Source organism: Crinia signifera, chromosome 9 (genome assembly GCF_055691185.1).
Source record: "Crinia signifera chromosome 9, ASM5569118v1, whole genome shotgun sequence".
In the NCBI taxonomy this organism is placed as follows: Eukaryota; Metazoa; Chordata; class Amphibia; order Anura; family Myobatrachidae; genus Crinia; species Crinia signifera.
In genome coordinates, this window is record NC_139225.1 from 31,112,487 (window position 1) to 31,138,362 (window position 25,876).

Genomic DNA, 25,876 nt, shown 5'->3' on the forward strand with positions numbered 1-25,876 from the left:
CCATCCCAAGTCAGCAATGTTGCATGCCAACGAAGAATTTAAACCACTTCACAGTAGGCAGAGGAGACGCAGCAGAATCACATTACACGTGGGAACCGCAGGGCTAAATAAAGCATTAGTGACTGACGGGCTGAGCAGTGACAACTGCCATGGAGATGGGCGCTGCCCTGTCAGTGACACCCATGTATGACCATCTAAAGTCAGCCCTCGTCTGCACACTGTGTATTGTACCCCAGATATATCAATAATATATACAACCAAACTGCACAGTTACCCATAAGCACATTCTCAATTTGTTCCTAATAAAGCCCAACGTCCCTGCCGGAGAAAATAATTATATAGGTGAATAGTCAAATAAAGGGCCTGATTCGGAGCAATTCGCTAGGCTGCGTATAATATCCGCCCATCCAAGAGCGAACGCCCCAGTGAGTGTGAAACTTGCCAAAGGCGTTCGCTATGGGGGTTTGTACATGCGCAAACCTCAAACACTGGACGGGAGAGCGAATTCTGCCAGCAGTGAACAGGACTGAATCACCCCCTAAATGTGTATGAATTATAGAAATGAATATAGTTAGGGAACAGCAACAGGTGCACAGAGCTTAGAGGTTCAGCGTCTGCTCTCTGTTATCACTTTGTAGAGAGTGATCTAGAAAGGGCATCCATAAATCACGGAGGGCCAGATCTACTAAGCTTCAAAAAGTGATAAAGTGGAGAGTGATAAAGTCCCAGCCTGCAACATGGCAGTTAGGAGCTGGTTGGCTGCTACTTTACCTCTCTCTATGAAGCTTAGTACATCTGGCCCTGTATCACATTCAGTCCTTCAGTGATAATCCGTTCTACTAGGGGAATAGAGAAACACGTGTGACAGCTCCTTGAGTGACACATGGACAGGGATCAGTTAAGGTGGGAGAGGGCGGACCCTCTGTGGATGTCTCACCAGCTCTGTGCGAGACAGGGGCAGAAGCTGCAGGACACTGACTGAGCAGGAGGTGGGTGAGAGAAACCAACTGGCAGGACATGGCCCAGATCCAGCAACCAGAGTCGGCAAAGGATGGCAAATCCCCCACTGAGACCATCACCAAAGAGATCGACCTAGTACAGAGGGACCCCAAGAATATTAACCAGGAGGTGGTGCAGGTAGGTGACGGGTGAGGTGCTCAAATGTGATCATTGCTGGTGGTGAGAACCCAAGTGTACAGTTTATGTACCCGACTGTGGGGGAAATGAGAGAGTAAATGGAGAGAGATAAAGTACAGCTCCAATTATCACTTTTGAAATACAGCCTGCGACATGGCAGTTAAGAGCTGATTGGTGGATGTTTTATCTCTCTTCACGCGTTGACAGATATAGGTCTAGCTTTTCAGTCTTGGAGAGAGATAAAGTGGATAAATAAGGTAGCAGCCAATCAGATAAAGTACTGGGAGGGTGTGTGACCAATGCAGGAGGTATGACCAGCCTCCCTTTAAGAAATGTCAAAAATAATATCCTTTGTGTGGCTGTGAAGTGGGTGTGCGCTGCATAGGGGGCTGATGGGCTCCGGTGGAAGGGGAATGGGTGCAATCGCTCACCCTGCACCTCACGCAGAAAGAGGGGAGTGACTGCTTCTGCAAGTGCAACTGCCTACAAAGTGGGAGGAGGGGCACAGTGGGATCTGTGCCCTCCCCCCTTTCCCGAGATCCTCCAACAAGCCCGGGGTCCAAAATTTGCCAGGATTCCGCATTCAGGAGTATGGCCTTACCACAGAAGGTTATGGGTTGGGCAGACTAGGGTGTGGCCAGATGCATTTTGAGCCTGAGATCTAGGACAGGATGGATGCTTGCCGCTATGGATTACATGCATAGTGTCCATTATTAATGCCATAAGATTCATGTAAAGGGGACCTCTCCCGATAAAAGATTTATTTTGCATTGGGGGGACTTCAAGTTTTATGACCCGTTAGTCCCTCTGTGCATTGGTCTGATGACGCACGTGCCACTTGTAACACTTGGAAGGATCCAATATTTAGAGTGATTGACAGGAATCCATTTGATGGTGTAATGGAGAGTGACAGTGAAAATGTAGATGTTTCTTGGGGCATGTTCGTCCCCAAAGCTGCAAATATGTACGTATGAAACATGGTGCCACGGTCATGGGCAGTCTGCGGGACCATAGGGCAATCATAGCATTCAATGTTCCTTGTTCTTGCATGTAGTAAACATATGTGTACAATTTTTGAGTTTATTTAGCAGTTTGCTATATGAGACCCTGTCAAATGCCTTACTAAAGTCTACTACTACTACTACTACATCAGGGGTGGTCAAACCGGTCCTCGAGATCTGCCAACAGTTCTTGTTTTCTAGGCCACCTGAAGATCTGTAGAATGAATGCAGTACATGATTGAAAATGTGACCGTTATCAATGACAGCACATGTGCACCAGATAGGTAGTCTGAAATACATAAACTGTTGGTAGATTTTGTGGACAAGTTTGGCCATCTACAGCCCCCTCTATCTATTATTTTAGTCATGGATTCAAAAAAGTAGGTAAGAGTTGTATGACATGATCTCAATATTATATCCATGCTGTTTTGGATCCTGGAAATTGTTTGATTTAAGATATTCCACAAATATTTTGTTTATAAATGTTCCCATTACTTTCCCTACCAGTGATGTGAGGCTTACTAGTCAGTAGTTATTTGAATTTTACTTGCTTCCACTTTTGTGCAGTTGTACCACATTCGTTATTTTACAGTGCTCTGGAATTGTGATGAAGATTACTTTCAAAGTCAGATAGATAGAGCGGTACAGCCACATAGATGCATGCATATGTCTTGTGCAAATCAGATACACAGATATAGGGGAAGATTCAGAGATGAATACAGTAGTCGTGTGCTAAAATATGTAAAAATGGCAGGAGGTATTAAATAGAAAGACATCCACTGACTACTTGTGATCTGCTGCAGCACCCAAAGATGCAGGATCCCTTTGGGGGAATAACAGTCATCAGAAGAGCCCGTAGGTTACTCAGGATGGGCGGTGCTTTCATAATGACCAGGCAAATGAAGCTGCATTAGGAGAGGCAGATTCTGGTATCGGCAACCCTTGAAAACAAGGTTGCCACTGCCGTGCGACAAAAAGGGGCGTGGTCTCATGGGAAGGAGGCGTGGCATCACAAAAAGGGGTGTGGTATTACACGTTAGACCATACACAGTAATGCCCATTACACATTTTAGCAAACTTCGTAATACCCATTACACATAAAGCCACACGCCGTAATGCCAATTACACATAAGGCCACACACCATAATGACCATTACACATTGTGCCACACATCATGATGCCCATTACATACTATATAACAAACCGTAATGCCGATTACATATTTGCCACATAAGTGCTGCTTACCTACGTGCTCATTGCTAGGGGGTTCTTGCTTGATGGCACCATAGTACCCATTACACATGATGCCGCACACCATAGTACCAATTACACATGATGCCACACACCACAGTACCCATTACACATGATGCCGCACACCATAGTACCCATTACACATGATGCCGCGCACCATAGTACCCATTACACATGATGCTGCACACATTATGTCCCTTACACATGACGCTGCACACATAATGCCGCTTACACATGATGCTGCACACCGTAATGCCCCTTACACATTAAGCCACACATTATGTGTAATGCCCCCACATACCGCCACTTGTAGCATCCCTTAAGCAATGCCCGCAAAAGTGCCACTTACTGTAAATTTTTATATGAGCCTTCGCTGCTGCTGCAGGGAGAGATGGAGTGCGGTGCAGCTGCTTCTATGGGGAGAGGAGCAGAGCGCAGCGCAGAGCACGCTCCCACTCCCCTCCTGGTGCCCCATCTAGCCGAGTGGACATTTGAAATATTGTGCGTGCTGTTGTTGTGCGTGATGTCGGGGGAGCACGCCGGGCGCCGGCACCACATGATTAAGGGGGGGGCTGTGGGCTGAGGTGAAAGCGGGGAGAAGAATTGGAGCGGAAGCTGCAGGGGTGACAGTCATTGACAGCTGGGCAGATAGCAGGGGGCTGCCCGGCTGTATTCAGAGCACTGCAGGTCCCGGCTGTTTGAAATAATACCCCTTTCACAACAGAAGATGCAGGGATTTACCCGGGAATATGGTCCCAGGATCATGCAGGGACATTCCCAGGCTGACCTCTTATACACCAGCCTAGTCCCTGCATTTTCTGGTGTGAGGGGGAGAAACAACCACTCCCTCTCTCCCTACCCCCCTTTAACCAACCAGCTATATCTTCGGAACCAACTGACCCATTTACATGAGACCAGTATCATATTGAAGAACTTTTGAGTTGGCTTCGAATGATTTTGGTCCTGTGAAACTGGGCTGTTTGGTTCCAGAGAAATCTGCCCTCAAAGAACATAAAGTAAATAAATTACATTTAGAAATAAAAAAATAAAAAAACGGTTTGACCTCAATATCCCTGGAACCAATTAACCCATATGGATCCAGCCTGGTATCAGATTGAAAGCCCAGCGATTTGGGTTCGACTGAGATCAACCTCGAGCTTCAGGGATGCCGAAGGGGGAACTGGCAGCCGTTGAACTGGGTGGGGGTCGGAATTAGCGGGTCCCATGTTATCCTATAGGGAAAACGTTCCAGCTTTGCCTGGCCGTATCTCTGGTTCCTAGGGGGCTAGAGACACGGGGCTGGGCTCGTTGGAAAGCCCTATCCCTCAGCTACAAAATGGGTGCACCCCCGGACCACCCCCTAGATTCGCCTATGCTTCTGACACACCATTGGCTGGCTGTGCCACAATTCTACAAAGTGGGCAGGAAATCTATGCCTTCTAACAGAGATCTTTGCCTCGTCCCTCCCCCAGCAACGTGCCTCTGTTTTGGGAAATTGCTGCCATGGCCAAACCCTCAGCAGCAGACTGCCAATCACAGATAACCTGCAGACACAATGCATCCAACAATGCAGGACCCTATTTATTTATTACCAGTTATTTATATAGCGCACACATATTACGCAGCACTTTACAGAGAATATTTATACATTCACATCAGTCCCTGCCCCAGTGGAGCTTACAGTCTATATTCCCTACCACATGTACATGCACACACAGACATTCTAGGGTTAATTTTTGTTAGGAGTCAAATCACCTACCAGTATATTTTGGATTGTGGGAGGAAACCGGAGTACCCGAAGTAAACCCACACAAATACGGGGAGAATATACAAACTCCGCACAGTTAGGGCCACGGTGAGAATTGAACCCATAACCTCATTGCTGTGAGGCAGTAATGCTAGCCATTACACCGTCCGTACTCCACATACCCAGATCTCACACCATCGCAACTGTACATAAACCATCGTTTTGCCTACATCTCTGAACTAGGCCCACAGGGGTAAATTTTATTAAGATGGATGTTCTATTGAAGTTGTTGCCCATAGCAACCAATTAGATTCTACTTGTTATTTATTTAGCACCTTCTAAAAGACATACCGTCCAACATGACCCATTCCATTAGGTACAAAATGCTCTGTTCCTGGACTTCCCTGCCAGTGGCAGTTGCAGAGGTTGGACGCCAGCACAGTCCAAAATTCAAAGAGGGGGAGTCACATCAACTGCCAGTGAGTCCAAGACAGTGATATTTGGAGTGGCATTAGGTGTGGCTCCCCTTTTTGAATACTGGACAATGGTGCAGTCCCGACTCTGTAACTGTCACTGGCAGGGAAGTCCAGGAACTGAGAATTTTGTACCTAATGGAATGGGTCATGTTGGAGGGTATGAAAAGATAATATATAGATTCTGATTGGTTGCTATGGGCAATATCCCAATTTATCTCCATAGAACTCCCATCTTAGTATATTTACTCCACAATTAGCATATGTGGGGGATTCCCTGAAAAGAGGTGAATGGGCTTTAGCTGTAATCCCTTGCAGCAGCCGCAGTGTATCTTGTGCACTCCGACATTTCATGATATAAGGGAAATATCGGGGTATCAGAATAATTCACAGAAAGGGGAATATGCAGTAAGGCTGCTGTTAGAAATCACTCTGCCTGGGTTCTCGGACTGGAGGGATGCACTTATAAGGGATATCACTGCTGGCATTTATGAGAGTTCCATTAATTCCCCCTGTATATTTGTCACTGTGCGGAGGTGGATGTGGGCTGAGGGTCCAGCTGTCACACCTCATCTGCTGTGTGTGTGACAGCAGCCAGCATGAAATTAGCACAGTCCTCTGCCTAATTCTGGAGCTGTTGGTTAGTAGGGAAGCCGTAACCATGGTACAGAACAGACATCAGGCCTCTGCACTTGTTATTATTAGTCATGGAATCCAGCAGTATATACAGTACTATGGCTCACAATATTTCCAGATCATAACATGTCACAGGGAATAGCCTTAAAACAAAAATTGTCTGACATACTGGATGATCTCTCAGACTATGGGCCTGATTCTGGTTCACTTGCAAAAACAAATTCTCTCTCTAATGCACAAAATCATGTGCACTGCAGGTGGGGCAGATGTAACAGGTGCAGAGAGAGAGTTAGATTTGGGTGGGGTTTGTACTTCAATCCGATATCTATATTGCAGGGTAAAAACAAAACAGCCAGTATTTAAGCTGCGCAGAAACAAAATAACTCAGCCAAATGTAACTCTCTCTGCAAATGTTAGATTTGCCCCACCTGCAGTGCATCATGGTTTTGTCCATTAGAGAGTGAAGGTACTTATGTATTATCTGGGCTCCCATGTTAAATGCACCCCATTTTTTCATATATATATGTACATGAGAAGGCGCTCTTAATAAATCAATAGGTCCTTAAGCCAGCCATAGTAAAACACACAGTGGCATGTCCAGTGCTTTGTTACACATACATTTAAAATTAAATGGCAATAATCATTTGGGCCAATACAGACTTTCACACCTGGCATACAAACCATAGGTGCTATATAGTCCCGGTGATGGTTATAGCACCTTAAATGGGTAGTAGAAAACCAACCGTGATGTTTTCAGTACTCATTCGAATGGATATACTTCACCCAAATGCATACGTTCTGGGACAGTTGTCTATTTCAGACTGTCTCCTCTAGCTGGGGCTTTCACTCAGATGAAGTCTGACTAAAAGGCGAAACGCGTTGGGTAAACGTCTGTTACTGCTATTGGAGAAATCAAAGACATTTTTGTTGCACGATTTTTTTAAAGAAAAATTTGTTATATTTATGTGTAACTAAGCACTGGACATGCCATTGTTTTTTACTAGTGTTTTAATAAATGTATTGTGAAAACCGGAAGGTATTCTGGTACATACGAAAATTCTGGTACATACGAAAATTACTGGGTTAAGGAATGACCTACTGATTATTAAGAGCACCTTCTCAATACCCCCTTTTTTTGGAACCATCTCTCTGTTTCTGTCCTACTAACAAGAGTTTGAGAAGAGCAGCTTTTAACCAAATTTATCCCATAAAGTACAACTTGCCGGACGGCTCTCGGACAGTTGGGATTCCGACAGTCATTACTCCGACGTTGGAATCCCGACTGCTCCCTCATGGGGGTCCACGACCCCCATAGAGGGAGAATAAAATAGGTGGCAAGCGCAGCCCTACACCGTGCCCGCAGCGAGGCGATCGCAGCGAGCCCGCAAGGGGCTTCATTGCGCTCCCCCCGCTGTGCAGTCGGGATTCCGACGTCGGAGAAATGACTGCCGGAATCCCGACTGTTGGTGGGTCATACCACACCCATCAAATTAAGGCGGCACTCACAAATACATCCGTCACCAGACACAGGTAATAAATCACCATCTGGTGACGGATTTTGGATTTATTTTTGAGTGCCGCCTTCATTCGATGGTATGTACAGACTCTCGCGGGTATGGGTCATAGAGTTGATAGTATGAAAGTCGACATACATTATGTCAACCACTAAAGGTCGAAAAATAAAATAGGTCGCCAGGGTCAAAAGGGAATCATGAGTTATTCACTTTATTGACACGAATTTCGCCGTAAATCGACATAGACACTGTATTAGTGTACCACGTCCCCTCGCACACTATTCGGGTCTCCTTCCAGTCTCCTCCTAGTGGATGGTAGCGTATGAAATAAGGCCTGAAAAGCCCATGACGACCTTTTGACTTTCCAATTGTCAACCTAATGCTTGTGTCAACCTAATGTAGGTCTATCTAGCGACCCTATCTCGACGACACACACACTTATTTTCGTTTGTTGTAAGTGCTCCTGTAGTCTTATTTGGTCTATATTATCTGTTTGCAGGTGGACTTTGAGGATGTCATTGCGGAACCAGACTCCATTCACAGCTTTGACGGAGTATGGAAAGCAAGTAGCACCACCTTCACCGTCACCAAATATTGGTGTTACCGCGTTCTCTCTGCCATCCTCGGCCTGCCGCTGGCCCTCCTCTGGGGCTTCCTCTTCGCCTGTCTCTCATTCTGTCACATCTGGGCTGTAGTCCCTTGCATCAAGAGCTACATGATGGAAATTCAGTGCCTGGGCCAGTTCTACGCGGTTTGCGTCCGTACCTTCTGTGACCCCATCTTTGAGGCCGTGGGTAAGGCGTGCGGTGGAATCCGTGTGGCCCTCAGAAAAGAAGTCTGAAGAAAAAAAAAAACAGAGACCAAAACAAAAACATTTCCCTCCTGACAGGGCAGCGGAAGGGTTTGTGCTTCCATATATTACAGAAAAGATGTCACCTGAGAGACCAACATCTCATTATGTCCCAGTGCATTGTGGGTACCTCTGGCCAGGATGCTGAGAACTGAGCGACTGCAAATCCAGAAAGCAGACTGGGACATATTTCACCAATCCAAAGAACAATACATAACAATAGAGGGTATAAATACCAGATTTTATTTGCATTTCTCTTTATGCACATACAGCTGTATTTTTGTGAGAACTGTAGGGGGAGGGGGTATAGAATATAGAATACAAGGCTTCTGTCATATTGTTTTTATGTTTCTATATTGTCTTATGTATTAATAGCAACCAAAATCCCATGATCAATGTGGAGACCTTTCAAGACTAGACAACCGCCGCAAATTAGGCTTTTCCCCAATTTGAATGAGATCAAAGACAAGTTAATAGTGTATCGTTCATTGCACACAGGTAGGATTACATAAGGAGGGGTGCAACAAGGCACGCCAAGCAGAGGATCATGGGTACACTGGTGGTGCAGCGACCCAACTGCCAGAATGCTTTGTTTACAAGTAAGGCTGGGAAAAAGCAAGGACCGGCGACAACACTACAAAGACGGGGCGGAAATCACGACATACAGCACGAAGACTTATCACAAGCAGAGATCCGGGCAAGACCTGATAAACTAATAAACGCGTGAGGTCCAATGTACGCTGTCTTTTGTGCCATTATATGGAAAGATCTACTTTACCTGAATATCTCATTCCTGAAACAATAAAAACAAAGCGGTTCGTCTCAATCATTTATCTCATTGTGCTGGAGGCGTAGCAATATAGCCAGTTGGCGGTAAGTGTGCATTATATGCTTATATTGTTACTGAGGTATCATCTAAATCCTGTAAAAATGCCCGGAGCAAATAAAAGCCAACCACATTTATTTCACCAGCAGATGACGATTTTAATGGTTTGTATGAAATATCTGGCGCACACATTGCTTTTTGGGCCCATTCTGTGCTTTTTAGCTTTGTCTTTATATTATCGGTCAGATTTGTTTGCTTGTGTCGTTCTTCGGGGGTTATTCAAACCTGAACGAATGCTGCAAATTCGCAGGCCGGGTGATTAGCGATTGACTATCCTGCTGATTTTTTTATCGCTGGGCGTATGTTTGGCAGGAAGCTCGAGTTTGGGGGTGGTAACCGGATGTTTTATGGGAGTGTCAGGGTAAATGCAGGCGTGCCCGAGCGTCTTAGGGAAGGCATGTCCGAACTATGGCCCTCCAGTTGTTGTGAAACTACAAGTCCCATCATGCCTTGCCACAGTTTTGTTAGCATTTTAGCGTTCGGGGGAAAAATCATTCGATGGTTGCCGACCATCGTATGATTTTTTTCCCCCCTTTCGCAATTAAAAGTCATACTGACTTTTATTTGGCTCGGAAATGTACGAGAATGGGGAGAGTGCTGACGTCATGTGACCTGTGCAGGCTTAGCCACTCCTGCATTCGCATGGGGACACCCAGGGTTTTTCTGCGTGCACCCATTGTGGGCGCGGCCAGGAAACACTGTGCCAGCTCCCCGCCCACCCCAATGTCCACAAACGCCTCGGTGACTGGTATTGTTGGCGAAGGCATTCGCACAAGGGGGATGCACATGCGCATAATCGCACAGTCCCCAAACCATCGGAACAGGGCCAAATTTGCATACATGTAAATGAACGTGATTACCCCTAGTATTCTAATTCCTTATAAGATTTTCTTGCGATGCAACACACAGATGCCCTCAGAGGTCGTCAGGGACCAAATGTCGACAGTCAAAGGGTCGATAGTCAAAGGGTTGACTGGTTCATAAGGTCGACAGGCTCAAAAGGTTGACATGAGTTTTTTTATGCAATTTTGAGCCGACATCATGCCCTACCATACACTACGGCTCCCCTGTGCGCACAGCAGCCCTGCACATGCGTATATTAGCATATACGCATGCGCAAAGCCAAAACATCGGTCCTCGGAGCAAATAAGCCGGGGACTGTTCACTACTGAATCAGGCTCTATATGCGCACACCCTCTATATTAACTTGGTCATCTCAATGTGACAAGGATGCTACGGTAGACAGTCAACAGGTCGACACATCAAAAATGTTGACATGCATTAGGTCAGCATGAAAAAGGTCGACATGGTAAAAGGTCAACATGAGTTTTTTAATGATTTTCTTTTTTTAAACGGACATTTTAGTACTTTCCCATTTCAGTGGACACAGAGGGAGAATATAATAATGTGAAGAGTGCAGTGAGGCACCGCGCCCGAAGCATGAAAAACTTCACGTTGACCCTTTCCCATGGCGACCTTTTTCGTGCGTCGACCATTTGACATGTCAACCTTTTTTCTGTCAGCCTAATGACCCAATCTCCCCCCTCTTGCAGAATCAGGCCAAGAGTTACCAGCTTAGTAAATCATTCCCTATTGGTCTCTTTAGTGCCATCTTGTGGCTGACATGCTAACTTCCTGCATAATGTATTCTGTTCATTGGCCTTTAAGCTACAGTGAACTTTACTGAAAGCAAAAATGTTGAGGAGAGCGGGTGTAGGATCAACTGGTTTCTCTGCCCTTCGGAGAACGGAGAGCTGCTTTGCGTGCATCTAAAAACTTTCTTGTACCTAATGCCAATTCCCCCATGCTGCGAGCAAGCCAAGGATGTCTTTGTCTACTATGTTCCCAACATGTCACATATGGGATACTATGCTGGCTGACTGATCATTATAGAAGATCAGGGATGATCAGTGGTGTTATTAGCTGTGCTTTGTTTCAGGTGGGCACCTTGCTGGCATTATCCGGCACAGAAGGTGTGGCTGTACAGCAAGCTGGCCAACCTCCTGTAAACGTGAGTACCAGTAGGAGAAAAATGAATGAACTTGACCAGGTGCCACATATGCCACAGGCAACAATGTCTCTATGTTGGATCTTCTGCCCCTAGCTCCCGTACTGGCTGGACGGATGCCCTTGCTGGTTCTATTAAGGAGAGGGGAGAGAAGCTTCTCACGGCTGTGCTTTTGTTTATGATGATAACAAACACGGACACATAGTAACAAATGCAGTGCGGGCGAGCTTGTCGGGTAAATGTTTTATACTTCATTCCACAATTGCCAAACACTCCTGTCCCACGGTATCTTGTGCCCGCGGCTGGGTGGAACTTGCCAACCGGAAAAAGGACCCAAGTATGGCAACCAGGTTTTTAACGGAGTTTTGTTCATCTTGTCCCCAGTTCTAGTTGAGGTCATCAATTCATCTTCGAACCCCAAAAACAGCTCTTCCGTGTGACCCCTTTTTCACAGCCGGGCTCCCCCGAACAGGCTCGCTAGCACTCGGCGGTGCAGGGGGTTTTGTCTCAGGAGGCTTCCCTGTTTTATTTGCCTCCCCCAGTTCATCCAGTCCGACCTGCCTCAGGACGGCTTTGCCAAGCAGCTCTTTGAAAACGCTGTCCATGTTCTTTGTCACGTTCTGTAATGAGAGATAAACGGCAATATTTACTATAACGAGTGGTGGATACAGGGCAGTGATATCCGTGATTAGCAGATGTGCTTTACAGGACCACTGCGTACATTGGACCAGATTCAGGTGTGGTTGGTGGTGCTAGTACTGCCGATTACATGGAAGCAGAAGCGATATCACTAATATGGTAATGCAGCAAGGGGCATCATGGAATGTGGCATGCCAGGCCCCATGGCAGAATTTGGGGAAGGATCTGGCAATGCTGTCCCCCTTTCAAGAGTCCACAGTTCTGCTCCCACAGGCCTTTTGCACAGGTTCATTTGGGACATCTCTTCAGATGCACTGGACCTGCTCACCGATCTTCTCAAAGTCAAGTTACGACCTAAAGATGGTGAGCCCTCATCCCTGGTCCCCTTACCGGCCGTACTCCCTGCACTGGTCAGTTTTGTACTGAGGCCACAAAAACATGGCAAAGCACTGTGAAGATGTTTAATGTTGACCTACGTACATTATACATATAGTTTATTGGGTCCCAAAGTTAAGGTCAACATGCATTGGGTCAACCACTGAAGGTAAACATGGACTATGTTAACATCTGAAAAGGTCGACATGGGCTTAGGTCGAAACAAACATTAGGTCGACATGAGCAAGGTCAACAGTCAAAAGATCGACATGGGGTTTTTCAATTTTTTATGAGACAACAGGCGGTATTTCATGCCCTACCATCCACTAGGGCATGGTGGGAGAATAAAATAGCGTGCCCAAAGGGTATACTGTGTCAACATTAAGGACAAAAAAAAAAGTGAAAACCCCATAACAGCATTTTCAAACTTCAGTGGTCGGTCAAATGCATGTTGACCTTAGTGCTGTCATCCCATACCCGTCTGAGAGCCTCAACCTATGCTATTGGTCCATGCAGTCATTCTCTGCATTCTTATGGAGATAAAGCAAAAGGCTTCCTACTCTTCTACACCCTATGTGGCCACCACATTTGCCACTATAACAGTCCTCCATTGAACTGCAGTAGGCTTTCTACTTTTCTACGCCATGGGTGGCCATCACTTATGCCACTAGACCAGTCCTCCACTGAACTGTAGTAGGCTTCCTACTTTACACCCTGCATGGCCACCACATATGCCACTAGAACAGTCCACCACAGAACTGCAGTAGGCTTCCTACTCCTCTACACCCTGCTTGACCAATAAATATACCACTATAACAGTCCACCATTGAACTGCAGTAGGCTTCCTTTTCCTCAACGTCTTGCGTGATGACCACATATGCCACTATAACAGTCCACCACAGAACTGCAGTAGGCTTCCTAGTCCTCTACGCCCTGTCTGGCCACCACATATGCCACTATAACAGTCCTCCACTGAACTGCAGTAGGCTTCCTACTCCTCTACACCCTGCTTGACCACTAAATATACCACTACAACAGTCCACCATAGAATTGCAGTAGGCTCCCTTCTCCTCTACATCTTGCTTGGTGACCACATATGCCACTAGAACAGTCCACCACAGAACTGCAGTAGGCTTCCTAGTCCTCTACGCCCTGTCTGGCCACCACATATACCACTATAACAGTCCACCACAGAACTGCAGTAGGCTTCCTAGTCCTCTACGCCCTGTCTGGCCACCACATATGCCACTATAACAGTCCACCACAGAACTGCAGTAGGCTTCCGAGTCCTCTACGCCCTGTCTGACCACCACATATGCCACTAGAACAGTCCACCACAGAACTGCAGTAGGCTTCCTACTCCTCAATGCCATGGGTGGCCACCACATATACCACTACAACAGTCCATATATTTTTTAAAGGATTTATACAGGAGCTTTGACCAAGTTGCCGACAAAGTCAACCAGAAAACGGGATTCTCTTGGCCGACGGTACGGTGATTAGAGAAAAGCCCGTACCTTATCTACTTCTATGCCTTGGCGATCATTCTGCCAGCTTTTGGCCACACTGCTCCCCTTTGATGCAATATCCATTGGGTTTCTCCTTTCTCCAGGTAACCTGTAGGATAGAACACAGACGAATCACTACAGGGATGTTGAAAACAAAATAAGATTCCCCTTTACCAATATAACATACTGTATACTCTCATTTACAACCAATATAACTCAAAATAGTTTCATGATTCTATTCATCTCTTACCTGTCAAAGTGGCCCAGCAGCCTGGGCCCAGAATGAGTTATGGGAAAGGGAATCCTAGGTGTCTCCATAAACGGGGAGTTCAGTTTTCGGATAGGACTTCCCTCACTGCGCTTTCTGGGGGAGCAGGCGCTGTCAGAGTTTACACGTAACCTGAGAGAGTGATTACAAGATACACAGCTCAACGTTTACAGGGCAATGGCGCATTACTGGGAGCATTATAAATCAGAGATGAAAATATAACATAATAGTGACACCAGTATAAGGCCAGATAGAGGCTTTGCTATAACTATAATGTAAACCACAGAGACTGTGTCCCATTACATCACCGACCCACTGCCTTTATACATCACTGCTACTGTGCCCCAATACATCACCGATCCCCTGTCTCTATAAATCACTGCTACTGTGCCCAGGTACATCACCGATCCACTGCCTTCATACATCACTGCTACTGTGCCCCAATATATCACCGATCCACTGCCTCCATACATCACTGCTACTGTGCCCCAATACATCACTGATCCACTGCCTCTATACATCACTGCTACTGTGCCCCAACACATCACCGATCCACTGCTTCTATACATCACTGCTACTGTGCCCCATTACATCACTGATCCACTGCCTCCATACATCACAGCTACTGTGCCCCAATACATCACCAATCCACTGCCTCCATACATCACTGCTACTGTGCCCAGGTACATCACCGATCCACTGCCTCTATACATCTCTGCTACTGTGCCCCAATACATCACCGATCCACAGCTTCTGTACATCACTGCTACTGTACCCAAGTTCCACTACCTCCATACATCACTGCTACTGTGCCCAGGTACATCACCGATCCACTGCCTCCATACATCACTGCTACTGTGCCCCAATACATCACGATCCACTGCTTCCATACATCACTGCTACTGTGCCCCAATACATCACCGATCCACTGCCTCCATACATCACTGCTACTGTGCCCAAGTTCCACTACCTCCCTACATCACTGCTATTGTGCCAGGTACATCACTGTTCCACTGCCTCCATACATCACTGCTACTGTGCCCCATTACATCACTGATCCACTGCCTTCATACATCACTGCTACTATGCCACAGTACATTCAGGTTAAAACAGCTTCACTTGCTGGACTTCATACCTGGGCTCAGCCGGAATATCCTCAGAGGCGTGTGCCTCTGCCTCCTTCTTCAGCGCTCGCTGCTCCAGCTTTCTCTCTGCTCTATAATGTGAGAAAGACGCAGATATAGGATGTGAGGGAGCAGGACGCAGAGAAGCTTAATGTAACTGTGCCACATACATACATTAATTGCCCATCCTGTTCTCACTCACCCTTCAGGCATGCTGATGTATTTGTGTGGGACTAGTCCTCGCACCCCTGCGGCTTCCCCTCTCCACCAGTCACCACATGCCTTGCTGTGCAGTAGTAGCGTGTCCCCTTTTTTAAAGGTCAGCTGTTGTGGTGTCCGGGCCGAGTAGTCAAACTTTGCTACAACCTCCACTATGTCTAACTCTGGAAGATCCAGAAAATAGTAGGTGAGTTAGTAAAGACTACTTACCTCTCATATGATTTGTGGATGGTAGGGGCGGTATTAGAAAAAGGAAAGATATAAATAGAATTGAAGGAATGAAGAGCAGGAGAACATAGGTCTGTAGACAGGTGCATATTAAGGGTGGATTCTTGTGCATTTTTGGTCTGAGCCACCGCATTTCTAACCCGTGGCAGCACAGTAGACTGCGAGCAGCAGGGTCACTAGTAGACCCTAGCGCCTTGCTAGAGTCTAGAGCACATGTTTCTGTGGAAATAACTCTGTGGCGGCCATTTTCCCTGTGGTTTTCCTATGGACTACACACATCACTCTGAGTAACTGTAGTCCAACATTACAGAATGTCCTCCACACTGACATGGGAGAAATCTGCAATGTTGGTGGTGGCAACTTGCCAGTGACATGGGTGGAATGCCGGCAACACACGCCAACCATTATTGTACAGAAAGCACAAAGTATCACCAGTCTCCATGGTGACAAGCCGCTGACCTTATTTTCCACTATGATATAACTAATCTGATCGGATTTTTAACAGAGGTTATCAACTCTGAATCTTAAGTACTCTCAACAGGTCATGTTTTCAGGATTTCTGATTCTGAGATGGAAGTAAAGAAGGGAAAGCTCTCCTGTGTTCAGAGAACAGGAATGAACAAATCAGTGGTCATCCAGTGCATATTTGGTAAACCACTGATGGCCAATTGCCATCGATGGTAACCACATGGAAGGAAATCCCTACTGTAAAGCAAAAAAAGAGCCCATAACTGTGGATAAACCCATCCAGCACTGCAGGTGGGGCAGATGCAACAGATTAGATCGGGGAGAGATGTGTCCAATCTCAAATTTGAACGACAGTGTAGTAATAAAGCTGCACAGTATTTGTGGGCTACATGCAAACGCAGCCAGTATTGACCCTGCATGCAACAGAAATGCATGTATTTGCACCCCTTGCATTGCAGCACCATATTTATGTAGCTCATGAGTCAGACCAAGTGCTGTGACACTTGTGCTCAAACCCCCAGTGTGTAAGAAGTCCTCTGAGAGCTGAAACAGAAGGAGGACTGAGACACACAGCAGACAGACAAATATAAGAGACAAAATGCATAAGGCCGAGCCTGTGTCTGACCATCCTCGCTGACCGCCATCTCCTGCTGTATTTCTTGGTCACTTTCTTCAACGGTCACCTCCAGGGCCAGTGCGTCGCTAGAAGAGAAATGGCACAGACTAACCTTAGTGACCAATCTCTTGTCAAACATTATTGAAGGCGATAACTTTTCAGTATAAAAAAGCAACTTTTCCGGCACCTACAGTATTATTATCTCTTATTTATAAGATGCCACAAAAATGTTGGCAGAACCACAGTACTCAACGGTCATTCAATTATGGTGCAAATGAATCAGAGAACATCATTAGCCAGTACACATGCAACTGCGGCCTCAATATCAACAGTAACGTCAATCGTAACAAAGTCAAAGTAATTAGATTGTTACATCAGAGTCAATGAATGAAAAAGAAAATCTAAAATTACTACGCCAGGAAAAACGTATAATTTTTAGATTTTGATTACCACTATTCTCACATCTGAATACAGAGATATTAACCCCTTGAGTGGTGGGATTTGCTGGGCCAGGACAAAACTGCCAGGGCAGGTTTGTCCTTCCCCAGCAATACTCACCACTCGAGGGCAGCAGCCAGTCCCGACTCTCCCCTCCCCCCCCTGCCCCCCCCCCCCCCCGCCACCCTACCCCCCCCCCCCCCCCCCCGCCGCCCTACCCCCCCCCTACCCCCCCCCCCCGTTCCTGACCTCCGCTCTCCTGCGATTTTATGCTGGAGCTCACTGCCGCCATTCGCACTGTAGAAGCGACCAGGTGGCACGCCAAGCTTGGGGAGGTTCGGGGTGGCTCGGGGGGACTCAGGCGTCCGAACTTCCGATCGTTGCCAATTTCCCCTGAGCCACTGGCGCACACCTACCTACTGGTGGTATGCCCGGTAATTTTCCGGGACAGCCCACAGCACAGCCAAGCATGGAAAATTTCTGTCCATACCACAAGTGGTTAATCTGTTCTAACACTTACTTTCCAAGAAACTAATCTGAACACAGAAAAACTACATTTAATATGTTGGCCGGCAAGGAGAGAATTATAACCGCTTGGAGAGTGATGAAGTGGAGATAGAAAAGCGTCAACCAATCAGCTTCTGACTGCTACATGTTATGGGCCTAATTCAGAGTTGATTTCTAATTCGAGAATTCAGAAATCAAGGGATTATCGAATGACTGCACATGTGCGAGTCCAGAAATTGCATTTGGCAAATTGGCCAGAGCTTGGCTGACCGGAAGCCGGCGTTTGGGGTTTCTGAGAGTGTTAGAAAAAAATGTCCATGTGTTCTAAAGGAGAGTCTGTGATGTCAGCGCCTGCCCCGATCAGCCTATCTCTGTTGTAGATTAATGAAAGGGTCAGGTATCTGCAACTTTGCCGATCAGCGATCCAGTCTGAATCAGGCCCTATGTTTGGAAAATGACGGGAGCTATTTAGTTAGTAGTTTATCTATCTCTCATATGTTCTCTAAATCTCACCAGTATTCCTCGTCCTCTTCCACCGTCATGCATTTCTCATATATGGGGCCCTCCAGTTCTGTAGGCCCTGGGAAAATCCGCTCATGGTAAAGGATAATGGTCTTCACAACCTCATTAACGTGAGCCTGGACAGACACCGGGTCCTGTCCTTCAGGTATAGAAACCAAGGTTGGGCCAAAACAGACTGCCAGGTTGTATGGATCCATCATGTTCTCATCACTGTACTGCGACAAACTAGAGTATGTAGAGAAAGGAAAATGAAAGATAAATCACATCTGTCCTAGATGTTCGTGTTTTTACAATCACTCCCTAGTAGTGTATATAGCTATTGTCCTGGAGATTCTACCTTCTTCATTGGGTAAGTTATAATGAGTCTTCTACACCATTGTTGACCTTGGTGGCCTCACAAACCTGACGCCATGAAGTTTGGCACAAACAACTTTTTCGTGCTACTCTGTCCAAGTCCAATGCTGTCGGCAAAAAGACAAAACTAAATGGGAAAAGTACTGACTTTGGCCGTCTCTCTGAAGATGCAGCAACAGCCAAAAAGTGTGGTCATCATCATCAACTTGGCCAACAATCATCAGCTTTTTTACACCATGGTCCAGAGAGATAGACTATAAGCCGTTATTGCCTGGTGGTGTACTAGGACTACCATACTCTACTGGAGTAAGGAACCATGGGGTCGTTCAGGATCGCTCGTAGCAATCCGAATTCGGCCTCAGCCCCGATTTTGGGGGTTTGCAAATGTGCATTTCTACGCATGTGCAAACCCCCGACAGCGAACGGCTTCTGCGAGTTACACACTCACCCGGTCGTTCAATGCAGTGAGGGAGGGCCAGGGGAGAAAACGGGGCTTGTCCATTGGAATGACCAGTAATGTATGGGCCTCCCCATGAAAACACTGGGCATTCTCATGCCATGGGTACGCGGGCGGGCCGATGCCTGCCCGGTCTTCGTCCCAGTGCTCGTAAATATGAGTCAGTTGAGACTGACTTTTATTTGTGAAGGAATGAGAAAACATTCGTTGGTCGGCGACCATTAAATGATTTCTCCGGTTAGCGGAGGCATGCGATGGGATGTGTTCTAGTTACACATTCCCTTGCATGGTACAGAGGGGAATCGGAAGAGGGCGGGGATTCAGCAGGGCGGCGACACCGAGCTTACCCAGTTAATTAGAGTCACCACCAATGTTTGAATCAATTTAACAAGCAATAAAGAAACGGCACGTTGGGAGATGAGAGCTCTATGAGTCAGTAACATCGGGATTGTTATCTGCCTGGTTTCCTTCTGTTACTCACTGATTTAAGAAGGCGAAGAGGTATCTCAGGACGAGGCTGACAGTCGGATGGAGCTGAGACACCAACTTCTTCAGAGGTACAGCTCGATCTTGGGATTCTAGTTCTATGAGGAGAGAAGGGATAATGGTTTACAATAGATAAAAGGACACATAGCTATTGGCTTCAGAGGTAGGGCTGTAGCACAATCCGAAATTCCAAATAGTGGGGCCAAACCACGGCCCTTCCCCCAAATGCTTCCAAACATTGCTAGATGGAGGTTCAGTATGATTTACCAACAGTCAAAATACCGACCACTATTGACCGACAGTCAAAATCCTGACACGTTCAAAATGCATTCGTTCAAATGCATTATGCTGACAGGGTCAAATGTCAACACATTTCAAATATCAACAGTTAAAAGGTCGATATGTCAAACAGTCAACGTGAGGTTTCTGTTTTTCTTTGGGGCGGGGAGGGGTGTCGACATAGGTCAACCTGGTCACTGTATAAGTGTACTGCGTCCCCTCGCATGGCTCGCTGCCATAGCCATGCTTCGGTATGGCGCCTCGCTGTCCTCAACACACTCTTATATTCTCCCTCTATGCTTAATAGGTCAGTAAAGTACAAATGAGTTTTTTATTTAAAAATCATGAAAAACTCATTTTTTGACATGCCTTTGTAAATGTCGACTTTTTTTATATTGTCAACATTTTGACCATGTCGGCATAAAGCATTCTGACTGTCGGTTAATAGTGGTCAGTATTTTGACTGTCTGTAACAGGTCTACATACCCCATCCGGGACTCATTGGAACCTGGTGCGGCCCCTCTTTTTGACAGCGTCGCAGCAAAACCTATGGTATCTTTAGAGCACTTTTGCCATGCGATTGTTCCAGGAAGATGGAACGTAAATGTATTTTTCACAGAGTGATATAATGACAATGGGGAGATGCATCAATGGAGGTCAAATGGAGAAATGAGAAGTGCGCCTGACCTTAGGTCCATCTCAGGCTCCATTGTGGAGGCCACACTCCATCATGCTACTAACCAGAGGAAATCAAATACAAGGAAAGGAACCCCTCCATAGGTGATATCACAGTTCCCAGCAGCTATCTCAATGAAGTGGAGTAGAACATTAATTCGGAGCTCCCGTTACATGGCTGCCCATCGCTACATGTGTACAGAAGATAAGCGCACTCACGTAGACAGGACAGCAGGTCATTGAACATTTCATTGGGAAATAGTGGCTTCTCCAGGCCTCGGAAGTACAGCTTGAGAACACCGGCCACGGAATCCACATCGTTCCCGGTGTAGGTGGAGTTTAATGGATCCTCACCTGGCAAACAAAAGCCGGTATTTTTCTCATTATACAGCACTAACCAAAATAAGTAATAGATCCGGAATAGATGGTCAGTTTTAGTCCATACAAACTTCTAGAAGGATTGGTTTGCATTCATTGGGGGAGATGTATCAAAACTTGGAGAGAGATAAAGTGGAGGAACATCAAGTCCCAGCCAATCAGATTCTAAATGTTATTTGAAAAGCTGTGTTTTCAAAAATGACAGAAGCGGATTGGTTGGTATCTCTCTCCACGTTACCTAGTACCAAGGTTTGATACATCTCCCCCATTGTGTTATATGAACTGTAATATTTACATATCCTTTATGATTGGTAACAATACATTATTAATTATGCCTGTGTTTGTAGTATATTAGCAAATGACTCAAGTGTGCAAGTTGTGTAATACTAGTCACACATGAGTGTACGTGTTATTCATGTGTTCATGTACATGTGACACAGAAGAACCCCATACTTCCTTTCATGTAAATTCACTCTGACCCCTCTCTCTCTCTCTCTCTATAGATATATATAGATATATATCTATATATATATATCTACTAGGTGATTCATCGCGCCCTACGGGCGCTCTTCACACCGTCGTAAGGGGCTGCGCCCCCTTAATTTGTGAACATTTGTATATGAGAAATATGGTTAGAATTGTATGAAAGATGCCTGTATTGCAACTTAGGTGTCCGCGAATCGCGGGAGGGGGGGTCACGGAGGGTGCCGCGAATTGCAGGAGGGGGGGTCGCGGGGGGTGCCGCGAATTGCAGGAGGGGGGGTTGTGGGGGGGGTGGATGCTGCGAATCGCGGGAGGGGAGGGATTGCAGAGAATCGCGGGAGGGGGGTCGCGGGGTAGGTTGCCGCAAATCGCGGGAGGGGGGTTACGGGGGCGGGGGTTGCGGCGAATCATGGTAGGGGGGGTCGCGGGGGGTGTGCCGAGAATCGCGGGGGTGTGTGTGTGTGCCGTGAATCGCGGAAGTGGGGGTTGCGGGGGGGGTGGGGGGGGGGTGTGACGCGGATCGCCACAAGAAAAAATCAACACAGAAAGGTCAACACATGTAAATGTTGACATAAGTGTGGCACTTCATTGGTGTCCATGTCGACACATGAGAATGAATATGAAAACATTCAAAAAATGAAGAAAAAAAACTTCAAAAACTCATGTCAACCTTTTTCATTGTCGACCATAGCCATGTCAGTGTTTTCCATGTGCAATTTAATTCTGGAGCTGCCGCGAATCGCGGGGGGGTGCCGCGAATCGCGGGAGGGGGGGTTACGGGGCGGGGGTTGCGGCGAATCATGGGAGGGGGGGGTCGCGGGGGTGTGCCATGAATCACGGGAGGGGGTGTCACGGGGTGGGGTGCCGAGAATCGCGGGGGAGGTGTGTGTGTGAGTGCCGTGAATCGCGGGAGTGGAGGTTGTGGGGGGGGGGTGTGTGACGCAAATCGCCACAAGAAAAAATCAACACAGAAAGGTCAACACATGTAAATGTTGACATAAGTGTGGCACCTCATTGGTGTCCATGTCGACACATGAGAATGAATATGAAAATATTCAAAAAATGAAAAAAAAAACTTCAAAAACTCATGTCAACCTTTTTCATTGTCGACCATAGCCGTGCCAGTGTTTTGCATGTGCCATTTAATCCTGGGGCTGCCGCGAATCGCGGGGGGTGCCGCGATTTGCGGGAGGGGGGGTTGCGGGGGGTGGGTGCCGCGAATCGCGGGAGAGCGGGATTCATGGGGGTTCCGGTGGGGGGTTGCCGCGAATTGCGGGAGGGGGGGGGGGTCGCGGGGGGGTGCCGCGAATCGCCGGAGGGGGGGTTGCGGGGGGTGTGACGTGAATCGCCACAAGAAAAAAATCAACACAGAAAGGTCAACACATGTAAATGTTGACATAAGTGTGGCACTTCATTGGTGTCCATGTCGACACATGAGAATGAATATGAAAAAATTAAAAATAAATCTTCAAAAACTCATGTCAACCTTTTTCATTGTCAACCATAGCCATGTCAGTGTTTTGCATGTGCCATTTAATCCTGGGGCTGCTGCGAATTGCGGGGGGGGGGGGGGGTGCCGCAAATCGTGGGAGGGGGGTCGCAGGGGGGGTGCCGCCAATCGTGCAAGGGGGGGTCGCGCAGGGGTTCTTTTTGCCGTGAATCGCGGGAGGGAGGTCGCGGGGGGGGGGTGTTTTTTCCGCGAATCGGGGGGGGGGTCACGGGGGAGGGTTTGCCGCGATTCGCGGGAGGGGGGGGTCGCGGGGTGGTGGTTATGCCGCGAATTGCGGGAGGGGTCGTGGGGGGGTTCTTTTTGCAGCGAATCGCGGGAGGGGGGGTCGCGGGGGTGTTTTTGCTGCGAATCGCGGTAGGGGGGTCGCAGGGGAGCGGGTGTTTTTGCCGTGAATCGCGGGAGGGGGGGCGCGCGGGGGGGGAGGTTTTGCCGCAAATCGCGGGAGGGGGGTCGCGGGGTGGTGGTTATGCCGCGAATTGCGGGAGGGGTCGTGGGGGGGTTCTTTTTGCAGCGAATCGCGGGAGGGGGGGTCGCGGGGGTGTTTTTGCTGCGAATCGCGGTAGGGGGGGTCGCGGGGGAGCGGGTTTTTTGCCGCGAATCGCGGGAGGGGGGGGCGCGCGGGAGGGGGGGGCGCGCGGGGGGGGAGGTTTTGCCGCAAATCGCGGGAGGGGGGCGCTCACCTGGTGGCTGTGGAGTAGCAGTGCTGGGCAACATGGGAAGGCAGTGGGTGTCTGGCACTGTCTGTGGGCTCACTGGGCTGGTTCTCTGTCACATACCTCCCAACATCACCCTCTCCAGGAGGGACACAATGCTCTGTTTCTAGACTTCCCCTTAATGTATGATTGCCATCACCTGTTTTAAACAGGTTAATTTCTCAGAAAGGTGTTCAGCACAGATGAAGGCAATCACACATTAAGAGGAAAGTCCAGGAACAGAGCGTTATAGACACAGACACCCACTTTGAGTGACAGATGTAGCCAAATATATAGGAGATATATCTATATATATATATATATCTATATATATATATATATATAGATATATATATATAAATAAAAAAGGCTAACTCCTCCTCACCTCTATGAGGTGAATTACCGCCAGTGACCACTAAAGGTCACTCAACATACCAAATTACTCCTTTGTGAGTAAATGGATGCCATAACAGAAAGTGAAAGCTGTTTTTGGAGGGACAGTAATCTGTTTCAAGTCAGAGACTGAAGGGAAGCAAGACCAGATAGGGACTGGCGGCGGGGAGGACAGTTTGTGGGCTAAAAACTGGCACAGATCAAAGTGAAAGTACATTGCAAACATAAAGTACCAGCCATCCAGCCCCTAACTGTCATCTTTATCTATCTCCAAGGCTTAGTAGGTCTACCCTTAATGTTGTGAATATATATACCAAGTCAATGGCTACCAAAGCAAATTAAATCTCTAGTCAAAAGCTTAAAGGTTGAGGCGCTGATCAAGGTAAAAAAATGTTAACAAATAAAAATACAATCTGATAATCAACATATAATAAAACCAGCTGCAGCACGGTGATAATGAGTCTGGGGACACTCAAGAAGGGTGCTACGATTATAGGAGGTCATTCTGGTTGACTCTGTCAGCTGCGAAACTTGCAGCTTACCGAGTTCCTTGTAATGCCACCCGCAATGCATGCGAATGTCCACCTCCGCTATTCGCCAATTTCCCCGCAGCGATGCGAATGGATGATTCGCTCCAAAGGCCACGGAGACCATGCAAGTCCCCGAGGGCACCGCAGTGAAGGCCTGCACATTCGGATAAGCAATTATGCACATGCACAGAAAATATCGGTACCTGTTGCGAATTCGCAACTTAGTGTACCAACCAGAATGAGGGCCATAATGTGAAAGCAAGAAAGGTATTGGTATGGCATAATGATGCAATCAAGACATGTAAATGACGTAACTAAATGATGACATCATATGTATTAAAAAAAATTCACACAACATATAGCAAATAGAGTTCTGATGTAAATATCAATATCTAAAATACGATGCTCTATAAACCCAGGCCCCCTTCACATATAGACCCACTAGGCAGCTTTTGAGGGCCCCACAATTCTAGGGACCTCCGAGCAGTGGCGGAAGGTGGTCACACAATCAGAGCAACTGGGCACCACTCTCCAACTGCCCCCCCCCCCTGCTGCCAGACAGTGAATGGCTGCCAGCATTCTAATTGGTGGATGGCTGGAGCTGTCTACCAATCAGAGTGCTGACAGCCATGTACTGTATAGAAGCATTGCAGTGAGATGGAGCAGGACAGCAGGAGGGCCCCCTTTCAGTTGTAAGCTGTGGGGGTTGCAGGGGGGAGGGGTGTAAAAGGAGAGGCTGGAGCTGCGTAGGGGTGGTGCAGGGCTTCATTCAGAAGCAGCCAGTATTTACTCTGCACAGAAAAAAATGTAAATAATTTTCTCCCTTTTTAGAGCAACTTGATTTTTTCCAGATACAGAGTAAAAAATAAAAAAAACAGTATAATGAGTGTGGTGGACTTATGTCATGAGGGGGGTGTCAGCAAACAAAACAGGCCTCTGGTATACCGTCAGGAATCTTCCCTTTTGACTCTATGACCAATCCAACCGGTATTAACTGTATCGTTCTAATCCTATTGTGCCCAGCAAAAAACAGAAATCGCTAAAAAAAAATATAACATTCTGGGAATACTAAAGTTCTCAGACAATGATAACATCCTGGGATTTGTATTATTTCCAGCAGACAGAGAGAGGCAAATAGAACAATGCCAAATACTGATTGCAAGGTCTGGAGCTGCATAGACAGCTCACCTTCCAAAGGCGTCGTGCGCTGCAAATAACCCTACG

At 47.1% G+C, this 25,876-nt stretch overlaps 2 protein-coding genes across 4 annotated transcripts in view; one reads left to right on the forward strand and one right to left on the reverse strand.

Moving 5' to 3' along the window:
- Positions 1-1,017: 1,017 nt before the first annotated feature.
- LOC146035319 (caveolin-3-like) lies at positions 1,018-8,643 on the forward strand. The gene is made up of 2 exons (XM_083158689.1): positions 1,018-1,137; positions 8,259-8,643. Exons 1-2 carry the CDS (start codon positions 1,018-1,020, stop codon positions 8,598-8,600), a joined length of 462 nt encoding a protein of 153 aa, XP_083014815.1. The 3' UTR covers positions 8,601-8,643.
- A 188-nt stretch (positions 8,644-8,831) lies between these two features.
- ARHGAP4 (Rho GTPase activating protein 4) overlaps positions 8,832-25,876 on the reverse strand; it is a 120,820-nt gene continuing 103,775 nt past the window's right edge. For all 3 annotated transcript variants that reach the window (XM_083158686.1, XM_083158687.1, XM_083158688.1), the window contains 9 exons: positions 20,886-21,020; positions 19,708-19,810; positions 18,407-18,640; positions 16,958-17,034; positions 15,620-15,800; positions 15,429-15,509; positions 14,276-14,425; positions 14,035-14,134; positions 8,832-12,123 (listed from right to left, as the gene is read on the reverse strand). In XM_083158686.1, coding sequence (XP_083014812.1) covers positions 11,908-12,123; positions 14,035-14,134; positions 14,276-14,425; positions 15,429-15,509; positions 15,620-15,800; positions 16,958-17,034; positions 18,407-18,640; positions 19,708-19,810; positions 20,886-21,020 — 1,277 coding nt within the window. In that variant the 3' untranslated portion in view covers positions 8,832-11,907. The remainder of the gene's footprint in view (positions 12,124-14,034; positions 14,135-14,275; positions 14,426-15,428; positions 15,510-15,619; positions 15,801-16,957; positions 17,035-18,406; positions 18,641-19,707; positions 19,811-20,885; positions 21,021-25,876) is intronic.

What these genes read in the sequence shown, in the direction of transcription:
- LOC146035319 (XM_083158689.1), top strand. Translation starts at nt 1,018, where the DNA reads ATGGCCCAGATCCAGCAACCAGAGTCGGCAAAGGATGGCAAATCCCCC. An exon ending in TTAACCAGGAGGTGGTGCAG is followed by an intron (nt 1,138 to 8,258) that starts GTAGGTGACGGG and finishes ATCTGTTTGCAG; the next exon opens with GTGGACTTTGAGGATGTCAT.